This window comes from Mercenaria mercenaria, chromosome 1 (genome assembly GCF_021730395.1).
Source record: "Mercenaria mercenaria strain notata chromosome 1, MADL_Memer_1, whole genome shotgun sequence".
In the NCBI taxonomy this organism is placed as follows: domain Eukaryota; kingdom Metazoa; phylum Mollusca; class Bivalvia; order Venerida; family Veneridae; genus Mercenaria; species Mercenaria mercenaria.
Window position 1 is genome coordinate 8977241 of NC_069361.1, and position 13946 is coordinate 8991186.

A 13946-nucleotide genomic window follows, 5' to 3' on the forward strand; every position below is an offset into this window, starting at 1 on the left:
AATAGGAGGTAGTTCCTCGCATGATCGGGCGTTGTGAGAATGATAGCGTATGAAAACAATAAACTAAATTACCGGTAACTGTTGTAAAATAACTTTGCATTTAATGAAAACATTGTAAGATACAATAACAAATTGAAAAAATATAAGTACAACAACAATTGCACAAACAACAACTGCAAGCTACGGTATATCGGCATAACGGTTATACTTATATAAAGGTTATTAAAGTATAGTTCGGAAGATATCTATTACAAGGGTTTAATAAGAATAACACAACTGAAATTCACTCAATTATTTCATTCACAGAAGAAAAATGTTTTCTGAGGGATTAACAGTTAGGGCTTTGATTGACCATCACACCTAATTATACAATTATCGGTAATTGTCAGATTGCGACGGTAATTTCCAATAATTACTTCGGATTACCTAGGGAAACATAACATGAAACAACGTTGGGGAAAAATGCCGTTTTTTTTCGTTTTAAATTTTTGCTTGATGAATATTCTGCTGGAATTATTTTTGCGATTCTACCGAGAGACCGCAGAAACGCAGAAATATTCCCCCCGTAGAAATAACCCGCTATACGGTATGTTTCCGGTCTTCGCCACAGACTGAAGTTTGCTTATAGTGTAGCAAGCAGAGAAGCCAGGAAGCAAGGTAAAAGACACAAGAGGTGGTATGATCTCCGGGTAAGGGAAGCCAAGCTTGAGGTTGGAGACAGAGTCCTTGTAAGGAATGTTGGCATCAGAGGGAAGGCCAAGTTAGCAGACAGATGGGAGAAGGACGTGTACATCATTGTTAGTCAGCCTACTGAAGGTATCCCCATATTTGAAGTGAAGAAGGAGCATAGCAGAGAAAAGCCGTAAAGAGTTCTTCACAGAAACCTGCTACTCTCCTTTATGGGAATTCCTTTGAACAGAACCCCACCCAGTCCAAATCTAGATTCTCCCAGCAGTGTTTCCCTCAATGCACAAGATTCATCTCCAAAAATTCTGTTCATTCTTCAGGTACTCCTGAGACAGAGAACATTCAACATACATCTGTGAATACATCACGGAGAACGTCCCTAACAAATGATGTTTCTCATCCTGTTTCAGATCAGGCAGATCCTGTTGAAAGGATAGAACTCAGCCCGGCTCCTAGTGCTAAATATGTAATACCAGCTCTGCGTGGTAAGCCTGACGATCAGACAGAGGTACAGAGGCCTAGACGAACCAGAGTTAAACCTGGGTGGATGAGATCAGATAACTGGAATTTTATGTGATACTGGTCACTTTCATTTTATTCGCATATGGTACAGTGTATAATAGTTGTATTTGATATGTTGCACGTCAATATACCTGTTTTTATTATTTTGTTGTCCCTAGTTTATTATGTGGTTCATTGAATGTATCACATAAAAGTACTGAAATCCTTGATTTGGGTACTTCACAGTACAGATTGTTCATATTTATTGTAGACAGTGCACATCTATGATAAATTTACACATATTTATTTTTGCGATCCGTGGTTGAACATTCAACGTATAACTTATTTCGCGGAGTTCGATGTTCGGTGGTTAGTCTTGTTGAAGCAGAAGAATTTTGTTTGCTATATAACCATGTAAGGTGTTATTATTAGTGTTTGTACACGTATATCAGTAGTAAACATATGCCTTACTGTAGTGAGTAGTTTAGTTACTTTACAGTCTAGACTGACGTAGATAGTACATTAGAAATTCTGCTCCAAGCTGGTATATTTAGATTCTTTTGAATGTCGGGGCGACATTCCCCGAAGAGGGGGAGTATGTCACGAGGTCCAAAACCACTGAATATCAGTAATTTGTCTATATGTTGTTTTGTCCTTGTTCCTTGTATATATTGTATGAAATGTCTTTATGTGTTATTATTTTGTATTATTTCCATAAAGCCCGATCCTATATGAATTCCTATATCATTTTCATTTCATTCATCCAACTTACATTTTCTAACACTTACCAATTAATTAGAGGCCTTAACAAGATTTGCATGCCGGGCATCATTTTTTTGGTAAGTGTTAGAAAATGTTAGATGGTAATGTTGGACCTCGTGACACAAGCATAATATATACTCTGTAATCTAGCAGGTAATTCATAATATGTTTCATCAAAGTCAATTTTTGGAGAATATACATGAGAAGTTATGCTACCTTCAGGTCTTCTAATAGGCGAAAACACACAAGTATGTGGATAACTCTCACTCCTTGGTAAAAACATAGAACTCGTGCACGCAAAAGCATACATATGACTATCTACATTTGTATTACCGATACCGTCGGTATGAAACGATGTGCTTTGTTCTGCCATTCTAATCCCTACTTTATACATGAACTGTATACACAACCTATTTATAATTTATCTTTTTGATACACTTTATTTAAGCGTACATGTATTTCATACAAATTTAACAGATAGACTATTTATCTATTATAGTAGTAGTCATTGTAGCACTGATTTCCCTTATTTATATAATTTTATTTGATAATTTAAAGTTGTATGACTCTGTCCTGTATGTACAGTTTATAAACCGAAGTTATGAAAATCAGAGAAAAATGAAAAGGTTACGTTATATTTCTACTAGCAAATTTGTAATTATTCTACACCAGCTAATTGTTCGGCTTTATTACTAGTCAATTGGTTACGGCACCAATGTACCAGGCTCTAGTTGGACTGGCTCGAACCTCAGCTGGGGAATAGATCTTTATGTAAAATTTCTAATATGGGTGATCGTATGTAGTAGAACTGATTTTAGTAGAAATGAAACCAAATGATGCGATCGTTAAAAACATTATGAAGGTAAATAAAATGTTATGCTTAAAATTATTTATAACGACTCATACAAAGCGCTCGAACCTACACCATACAAACATAAACAGACCTGGGCCCAGTTGTTCGAAACTTTAACAGTTGATTAAGCTAACAGTCGATTAACTTTTAAAGTAATATTTCAACATTTTAGAAAACTTAGAAAAACAAATGTATGACTTAAGGATTATGAACACTAAAACGTCTTTACAGTAAAATTAAAACATCATACTAGTGTTTCCAACCAAGACTAGTATTTTGAATCAAAATTTAACAGACGATTAGTTTAACAGTCTGTTAAAGTTTCGAACAACTGGGCCCAGAGGTCCGACACGCTATCCACTAGACTACAAATCTGTTATGGAATAACGCATCGTATTTAGAGATTAGAATATGTACCAGGCTCTAGTTGGACTGACTCGAACCTCAGCTGGAGAATAGATATTTATGTAAAATTTCTAATATGGGTGATCGTATGTGGTAGAACTGATTTATAAATCTATATGGCCGATATATTTCTTGGGAATTTCTCTACACTACAATGAAGACAAGAGTCAACAACTCAGTGCTACAGTTTGTTTATAGAATTAATCTATATAAATCTATTCAGAATTTATTTAAATTTAAACAAACAAAGAAACTTAAAGAATGAAAGAAGAATTTTAATTGTTAATCTAAAGAGAAGAAGAGAAATTAATTAATCTATGTTTTAATTTTAGAGTTTTGCTATCAGCAAGTATTATGTGAGAATGATCTCAATTAAATAAATGAAGCGCTTAGGCTTCGGTGATGTACCGATTGCCCGGCACAGCCTATCTAACTAACAAAATGCTATGCACAGGTATATAAATGGAATTTCCCGCGCATAGTCACAGGACAGATATAAACAATTAATAATTGGACCTAAAATAACCCAATGAAAATACTCGAAACAATATTATAAACCAATGAAATGATACGTAGTAAAATACTTTCGGCGGAGAAGACAATATGGTGGCGCCCATGAATTACAACAACAAGTGAAACAAGAATAGCTATAGAAAATATTTTAAGTATAAGTCTGACCTGTTACATTCCTTTCTCCTTAAATAAATTAAAATATTGAAAAATATTTTAATACATAATGAAAAATCTATGTGAATAAGGAATCAAAGTAGATCTATATTTAATGCTGACTTAAGTCTTAAGTTAAACAGTTACTTTATCATAATCAAAACCAAAAAATGTAAAGAACAAGTAGTCCTAAAAATTAAATTATAAAGTACTTCAAAACCTACTGACTTAACAATTAACTCTTAAATCATAAAGTAGTAAGTAATATCTATAGATTCTGTAAGTAACAATTTTATATAATTAAAGGATAGAAATTTCAATATGAAAATAAATCCAAAAATAATTGACTAAATAGTGTTCCAAAAAAAAAACACATATAACTGTAGCACTATAAATGAATGCAATATAACACTTGGATCTACCACTGGCTAATATCATAATAGTAATCCAGTTCCACAGGAGACATTGAATTCAGTCCATAAAGTTCTACACGCTGAAAATTTCTCCTAGCCTGACTGGCTTCCTCCTTCCTGCGCTGTTTTTCCCTTTCATTTTCTTTCCTTTCTTGTTGTGATGGGAAGCGTGGTTTGCTGACTCCTGCCGGGCAAATGTACTCCGGGTTTGCAATTCGTGAAACCTCACACAAGTGTTGTGAACCATTACGTTTAGTGTGCTGCCGAGCCTCATTCCAGCAGTAGACCACAGTGCTACATTTCAGACATTTAAATATGTTTACAACTGGCAGATGCACCCTTGCCCAATGTTCACTAAACCTATCATAGCGCTTGAAAAACGTCCCTGCTGAGCAGTGGGGTACAGGGCATTCCATCCCCTGTTCGGGCCATAGAGGTCTGTCAGCTGCTTCTGACATTTGTTGAGTCATGATGATAACTGAAATTGGAAAGGAAAAGATTTAATTCTTAACAGAAAATATAAAGATAGAATGAATAAACAAAATACATACTGTTTATTTTCTTATTTTCAAACTTTTTCAAAGCATTTTCCTGCTGATTTATAGCTTATTTATTGATTTTTATTTTACATAAATGATAATATTTATATAGCATCTTTTATTTATTTATTTTTATATATATATATATATATATATATATATATATATATATATATATATATATATATATAATTATATACATATTATATATTTTTTTTTACAAGTAAGACAACTCTTTTATACTTGTATTTATAGTTGCAGAATTTATCTCCCTTTTGAGTTTTAACACTACATATTATTGTATGTTGATTTTTTTACACACAAGTATAAAGTAATACAACATAATAATCAGCATCATGAAGCATAATAACAAGTTCCATGACTGGTATACAATTATAAATTTACAAGTTTCATGACTTATTACATTTACATATAATGCAATTTCATGAATTTACAAATAACATTACATTTTTACACAAAATTGTGCTGATATGTTTACTTTTAAAATAACTGTAATTAAAGGAATAGATTAAAAACATCTGTGCTGTATTTAATATAACTTGTTTTAAATTATCTTTTATAGGTAATTCTAGTCAGGACTATACATTTGTATTTCTTGGAACAAATGGAACCGTGTAATGACTACTCTTAGATTGACATGTATCTGTCTCATTTTGAGAAATGTCAGAATTCGTGACATCACATATGACATCATCTTCAATTGTGACATCATCATTCACTTTATCAGGATAAATGATAGGGTTATTTTCTAACCAATGCTCAGTTCTGGGAATACGCTCATAAGGCTTAAGGTGGTCAACATGACTACTGTTTGTTTTGAGTCCTTGGATTTTTGTATCCTGTATGTTAAGTATGTAAGTATTTCAATAACTAGGTATGGACCCGTCCATCCCAAACCTAATTTTTGATTTGCAGTTGGAGGATACCATCTCCAAACCCAATCACCTGTACAAAATTCTTTTGGTTTTAAGCCTCTATCATAGTAATGTTTTTGTCTAGTGGCTGATATGCCTAAATGATCATTTGCGAACAAGAAGACATCGCGCATTGTAGACTTGACCCACTCAATGTATTCAATGGGACATTCAATGTCATACTGGCCGGGAGGGGGACCAACCATTAAATCAATGGGGTACTCCATGTTTCTACCTAGCATGAGTAAATTTGGTGTACATCCTGTACTGGAATGTTCAATGGCCCTATAAGCTGCCATAACATATGGGAGGTGGTCATACCAGTCTCTGAAATTTATTTCAGAAGAAACAAAGGTGGTTAACATTTGTACGAGTGTTTTATTACAGCGCTCTATCATTCCATCTGATTTTGCGTTATAGGGACAGGTATGTGTTTTTTTCAATTTGCAAGATATCACACATTGCAGAAAATAAACTGGATTCAAAATTTCTCCCTTGGTCAGTAAGTAATTGTGCAGGAAAACCAAACTGAAGGAAAACGTTGGTGATATTTATTTATTTATTTATTTTGTTGGGTTTAACGTCGCACCGACACAATTTTAGGTCATATGGCGACTTTCCAGCTTTAATGGTGGAGGAAGACCCCAGGTGCCCCTCCGTGCATAATTTCATCACGAGCGGGCACCTGGGTAGAACCACCGACCTTCCGTAAGCCAGCTGGATGGCTTCCTCACGTGAAGAATTCTACGCCCCAAATGAGGTTTCGAACCCACATCGATGAGGGGCAAATGGTTTGAAGTCAACGACACGTTGGTGATAAGTGTGTCAGCTACTGTATATGCAGTTTGATCAGGTACTGCAAAAGCCATCTTCCACTTAGTAAAGTAACAACCACAGACAATTATGTACTCATTGTTGTTCTTTGTTAAGTGTAAGGGACCTAAAATATCTACAGCACAAATTTCCATAGGTCTGTAGGCTCGAATCTGCTTAAGTGCTGATTTACCTTTACCAGGACCAGGTTTACAACGTGCACACTGACGAAACAAAAACAAAGACAAATATCAAACAGGGAATGCCACGTACCAAAAACGCAGCCTGCCCAAAACGAAACCCACAGCTCGCAGACGTGCAAACCACAAAAACACACACACATACACGCGCACACACACAAAGCCAACACAAGAAGACAAAACAAACAAACAAAGGAACACACACACATACACGCGCACACACACAAAGCCTACACAAGAGGACAAAACGAACAAACAAAGGAACACAGTGGGGCACCGCCTTGGAACGATCAGTGGCAAAAACACCACTGGGGAGCTTAAACCGGTTTATGGTGCGCACCCAACCTCACTCTTACCCCCACCATGTTCCAAAGACACGGGACAGTGTAAATAAAAGTAATCCCCTCCAGGTGAATCTCTAACACACGTAATGGAAACAAAAAGGCATGACATGTAAAACACAAAAATGCTCGTGTATAAATAAATAAAAAGCAACCCTTTAGAACCAAAAACGTATGTACTCAATGCCTTTTCAGAAGACACAGCAACAAGAGAAACACCCTTAAGGGCCCGACGAAACAGGCCAGAAGACAGATATCAAAACAGTTCAGTCCTGGTAGGATTTAAAAACTGCTTATCATAGAGTCCTCCCCCTCTTCCGTCAGACACAATCAAAGAGGGAAGCGTAGTGTCCAACTGTAAACGGGTTGAACACTAAACATGCGGTATGTCTCAAAACAGTTGGGTCGTAACCTTTTTTAATAAAACGTTTTATAATTTTGCCAAATACATTTGGAAAATTACCATGACCCAAGATCTTACGAAGTTTGTAAACCACATCCCCATAAAAAAACGGGTTTAGAAATACCTTCTCGCAGAAGTGTCTTTAAATTACTATTGAATTTTAAAACTAAATCAGAATTACGATAGTAAAATTTAGCAAAATATTTACGCAATTTGTAATAACTGTAGCCTTGCTGAAGAAGTTTACTTGTAATATATTGATTACGTTCATTGAAATGCTTGACATGACTACACGCTCTGGCAAACCGAATTAATTGAGAAATATATACCCCATAAGATGTAGGGTGAGGTACATCCCCATCCAAATGGGGAAAATTTACAATACTAAAATTAAAATCATCCCTCTTGTCATAAATTTTGGTATGTATAATATTGTCATAAATAGAGAGATCTAAATCTGAAAATGAAGCATCAGTATCCGAATTGTTAGTTTTAACTGAAGCTCCCTAGGATAAATAGTACCCACCAATTGACAAAAAAAACGGATTATCCATATTAAGAATGTCATCCAGATAGCGTGATGTATTATTAAATGCAGTTATAATATCTGCCTGCGTATCTGGAGAAAAGCTCAACATAAAGTCTCTTTCATAACAATATAAAAACAAATCTGCGACAAGGGGTGTACAATTTGTTCCGATGGGAATACCAACTACTTGTCTAAAAACTGCATTCCCAAACCTGATGTAAATGTTGTTCAATAAGAAGGAAAGGGCTTTACAAACTTCGTCACAGGTCCACATTGTATAATGTTTAATAATATTGCTAGTAAAAAAAGTTTTATCAAAATTGCAAGCGAGAAATGTAGCATTCTCTCTGGCAAAAGTCTTTTGAATTAGGGCAGTTAGTTTGTCATTTATTAAGTTATGTGGTGAAGTGGTATACAAAGTAGAAAAATCGTATGTCCTGACTGTAGATACCTTGTAATTATTAATTTTAAACTTATCCAGGATTTCGCCAGAATTTTTAACCGACCACAATAAGTGTTTACCAGAGTTTTCGTATACTTTATCGCAGTATCTTTCCACGTGGGCTTTCACAGTAGTTAGACATGATGTTAATAGTTTTGAAATATTTGTAGTTGTACAAGAGGTTGAATTAGCGATGAAGCGAGCTTTATATGGTTGTTTATGCAATTTAGGAATCCAGTACATGGTTGGTAGTTTAATTTGTTGATCGTCTATACGAACTTTTAAATTAGAAACTTCAGTGATGTGATCTGTGACCAAATTATTTTCAACAGAAGGACTCAATATATAAGTTTTAGTGCTATTTAGTTCGTTTTCTAAAACATTAATATAATGTAGTCGTCAAATGATGATAATATTGTTGGCCGCCTTGTCTGCTGGAACTAAGACATACTTAGAGTGAAATTCTTGGATTTCCTTTTTCAAATGTCTGAAAGTAAACTTGGGTTTTGATGGAGGTAGGTGTTCATTAGTTTGATAAAATTTTATTCGAGAATCTACAATGTTAAAAATATTTCGTTTCAAGACGTTAATGCATAGGGATCAGCATTCTCACGACGACACCATTTAACACAAAAATTTTCGATGGATTCCGCAATCTGACCACGACAAGCATCAAAATCAATAGTTGAAGAAATTCTATATTTAGGTCCTTAAAAGAATAAATTACGAATACGTTTGTCTTTAATAATATCAAAATTACCAGTGATGACATGACCGGCATCTGAATAGCAAAATTTTGAGTTTTTACAATCGCAGTAAGAAGGGGTATTTGTTTGAAGTCGGAAACAATTATATTGTAATTGAATATAACATTTCTTACAGGTGTTTTATATTTATAACAGATAATAGGAACATCGGAGTTTCTGAAATATTTAGGCACAGAATCAATGACACGTTTATCACGAAATATGCTGGGTACATCGATGAAGTCAATACCTTTATTCATGAAATAAATTTTAAGAAAGTGTCTCTCATGGTCAGATTGGGTGTAAATATGTGGACGGAGAACGTGTTGTGTGTAACTTTGAATAAGATATGATACAGTGTAAAACGGATCTGTTTGAATAACATACTGGTCCGCTTCCTCGTCTAGCTTTTTAAGAGACTGAACAGATAAAGATGTGAGACGAGAAAGCATTGAATGTCTACCAGAGTTTGAAAGAATTAAATCGAGGTCTGCAACAGATATATTGACTTTAGATTTGCGCTTAACATTACCATTTCGTCTAATTCCATGAGACCTAGATTTACGTTTCCTAATATTTAAAATAGAAAAGATATCGATATCAGGGTTTTTAGAGATATTACCTTCCTGATAAATATTATCATTTAAGCCCAACGGAAACGTTGACTGTACATTTTTAATCCATTTGAATTCTGCTATATGTCTGGCTTTAATTTTAAAACTAGATGAAGAATTTATATCATATACGATTTGCTGTACTGGCTGCATTGTTACCTGATCAAATGTATGGCCAGATTTACGAAAGTGTTGGTATAAAAATGTAGTAAACTTGTTCCGACTACGCATTTTGTATGAATGCTCTCGGAAACGAATTTTTAAAGAACGCCCAGGTTGGCCAACATACTGAATACCACAATTGGGTGCGTTTCAAGTCAGTACATATATCATGTGGGACGTATTTCAATCAACGTCAGAATTAAGTACAACATTAAAAGCAAGATCAATGTAATGTACAAACACAGACTGAAACTTGTGAAGGTCAAGGTGACATGAACTATTTCAGCAGTCCTATACCTTTGACAATGTAAATGCTCAAAAATGTGCTTTCTAATCTTATCAGGGGCTACCAGTTTGAGAGAACCCTGACTATTACAGTCTGTACTTTTGAAGTACACATTGAACCCACATTGCAATATTTTGATTCATACCAGATCAAAAGAAACGGCACTTAACAGCTTCAATTGTACGGTCTCATCCTAAGTGACCTGCATACCTTTGACAATGTAAATGCTCAAAATGTGCTTTCTAATCTTATCAGGGGCTACCAGTTTGAGAGAACCCTGACCACTACAGTCTGTACTTTTGAAGTAAAGAAGGTTTTTATGAACTTCAAGTACTTCCCAGTTTTGCCATAATCTAATTGTATCACTATCTATGATAGACAATTTTGATTTTTCAGGTTTTTCAGATTGTTCTTGTTTAAGTCTGATAATTTCTTTTATGGCTACATCATTTTCTGTAAATTTCACAAACAGGATTTGATAAATCACAAGTCACATTTGCACTGACTGAATTTATGCATGAGCAAGGACTGCTGAAATAGTACATGTCACCTTGACCTTCATAAGTTTCAGTCTTTGTTTGTACATTACATTGATCTTGCTGAATGTTATTTCATCTTTTGACTGTACTAAAGGTTTTACTCTTGAGCTTATTTCAGCTTCATCACCTGGCTTGTTTGAAGTCATACCTGCATTTTTATCATTTCTATGCTTACGGTTTGTGCATTCCGGACAACCATATATGTTACAGCGTCGTTTGATTTGCCTTGTAAGACTATCTGCATTCAAATGTTTTGAACCTTCACGGTACTCAATATCATACTCATGCTCCTAATACATTAAGCCAACGAGCTATAAAGCCTTTTGGTTCTTTGAAATTGTGTAAGTGAATCAAGCTTTTGTGATCAGTCCTGATAAGAAGTTTCTTTCCTAATAGATAATGTTTGTAAGCTTGTACAAAATGAACTACAGCTAAAAGCTCGCGTTTTGTGACACAATAATTCTGTTGAGCATTATTTAATGTCTTACTACCGTACGCAATAACTCGTTCTTGCCCATTTTGTATTTGAGAAACAATACCAGAAATGGTGTCTGCGCTTGCGTCTGTATCTAAGATGAAATTTACATCTTCATGTGGAAAAGCAAGAATTGGTGGGCTTATCAAGCATGTTTTTAACCTATCAAAAGCTAACTGCACAGCTTCTTCCCATTTAAATTTAGCCTTTTTTCTTGTCAACCTAGTGAGAGGTAAAGAATCTCTGCAAAGTTTTTGATCATTCTCCGGTAATAACCACAAATTCCTTTTGATTTTACTTCATGCTTATTTTCAGGAACTGGCCATTCTTTAATACATGTTATTTTTGAAGGGTCAGATGTGACACCTTGACTTGATACTAGATGACCTAGAAATACTATCTTAGTTTGAAACAGTTTACATTTACTAGGTTTTAACTTCAAGTTTGCTTGTCTGAACCTTAATAAGACTAGACTCAAGTTTTCTAGTGCTTCATAAAAAGATTTCCCCATAATACAGACATCATCCAAATAAACTAGTACCTTATCAAAACCAAGACCAGCTAAGACAGCCTCCATCAGCCGCTGAAAAGAAGCTGGTGCGTTTTTTTAATCCGATGGGGACTACTCTAAACATAAATTGACCACGTGACGGAATTCTGAAACTAGGTTTTGGTGCATCAAACCCATTTAGTTTCAATTGCCAATATCCCGAAGCTAAGTCTGGACAGTGGTAAAAATGGCTGTTTGCAAGTCTATGTAAAGTTTCGTCAAATCTTGGTAAGGGATATGCATCAAAAATGGTCACAGAATTCAAGGCTCTCAGATCCACACAAAACCTGACAGAGTTATCTTTCATTTTCACTAAACAGATACCTGAAGACCAAGGAGAATTACAAGGCTCAATAACTTTTTTCTCTAACATTTTATCAATTTCTTCATCAACAACACCCTGTAAATGTAAAGGTATTCTTCTTGGTTTACACTGAACTGGCTTAGCATTTCCGGTGTAAATGAAATGTTCTGCAATATCTGTTTGGCCTAGTTTGCCATCAGGTCCGACAAACACATCTTGAAATTGGGTTAATAATTTTTCAACCTCAACTTTTTGTTTTGAATCGATGGTTGAGGGTAATGAATCAACCAAAGGTCTTAAATGCTCGGGTAAAGTACTTCTAGTACTTTGATCTGACAATGTCTCATTACCAAGAAATATCTCAGTGACTGGAATCGTGTTTCCCATAAGTGTGTTTACCTTTATTCTGAAAGGAGAGTCATTGACATTCATAACTGACAAAGTAAGATTTTCATCACATGCGTGCAATAGAGATTCCTTTGCTAATAAAATCTCTGGAGGGATCTAACATATTTATCTTATTTGTATAGTTTCCATTTATATGAGTTGGTATACACATCTCAGACTGAGCCGGAACAAGTACAGATTCCGAGATTTCTATTCTGGCACAACATAAACTCTGATACCTGTAAAGTTTGACTTTGCCGAGTTTTGTTTTTAAAAGGCGTTTAGGTATTTTCAAGCTAACATCATAACATTCAAAGAAATCAAGACCTGAAATGCCTATTGTTTCTTCCACATACACATCTGTGTCAATACCTGTGTCAATAAGCATGCCTCCTTTAATTTGATCAAAGGAACACTTGACATAGAAGCATGAAGAAGTTTGAGAGCTTGCCTCTTTATAATCTTTATTTGTAAATGTAAAAGTACAGTTTTTAGATGTCAAGTTTTCATTTTGAAACATTTGTGAACATCCCTCATTGCTTTTACTACTTGATGAACAACCCTCTGTCTCAACAACATTCAAGTTTCCTAACATGCAACTTTCATCATCAGTTTTTGAGCTGATTGGTCGACCCACACTATCAACACTATTAAGCTCTTCTGTCATACAGCTTTTATTTACAGTTTTTGAGCTCTTTAAACAACCCTCATTCTCATTTGTCATATAACTTTTATTTTAAGTTTTTGAACAACCCTCGTTCTCAGCTTCACTTCTCTGTCTCAAAATTTCTGTATTTTGTAAACTTTTCTCTATTATAGAAACATTCATACTTGTTGAACAACCCTCACTATAAGTACAATCCGACCTTGACCTTGACTGTAATATGTCATTATGTACTGACTTTTGATCTTTTACGGGTACGTTTGTACTGATACTCTCACACTGTGTGTTTACGGGAGGGGTTATTATAATTTCAGGTATACACTGATTCGCAAGCATATTTGTAGAACCTGCGGAAATCTGCGATTCCGAAATCTGCTTAGAACAATCTGACTTTTTTTTTCTGGCCTATTTGAAATGATATTGACTGAATTTTCTCCCGCAAACCCAGTCTCAATCAGTTTCCCTGATATGATTGAGGCTGTGTTTGTGAGTAAACTTCGCGTCCTTGGAACTTTGGTCCGTAACCTTGTCTTGGTTGGGGTCCCTGCGGGTTATAATAACCATATTGTGGCTGAATTGCTGCTGGGTTATTATAGCAACGTGACTCTACATGCCCTTTCTTATTACAATAACCACACACAATATCCGACCTCCTACTTGGGCCTTGTCTCGGTTCGAATCCTTTACTCTCTTGCTGTGCATTTGTGCCGTACGGTTGCACAGGATCGGT

At 35.1% G+C, this 13946-nt stretch overlaps 1 protein-coding gene across 1 annotated transcript in view; it reads right to left on the minus strand.

The window, feature by feature from the left end:
* Positions 1–3580: 3580 nt before the first annotated feature.
* Positions 3581–13946, minus strand: part of LOC123545031 (uncharacterized) — a 38845-nt gene continuing 28479 nt past the window's right edge. Inside the window, exon 4 of the mRNA XM_053522467.1 lies at positions 3581–4765. Coding sequence (XP_053378442.1) covers positions 4293–4765 — 473 coding nt within the window. The 3' untranslated portion in view covers positions 3581–4292. The remainder of the gene's footprint in view (positions 4766–13946) is intronic.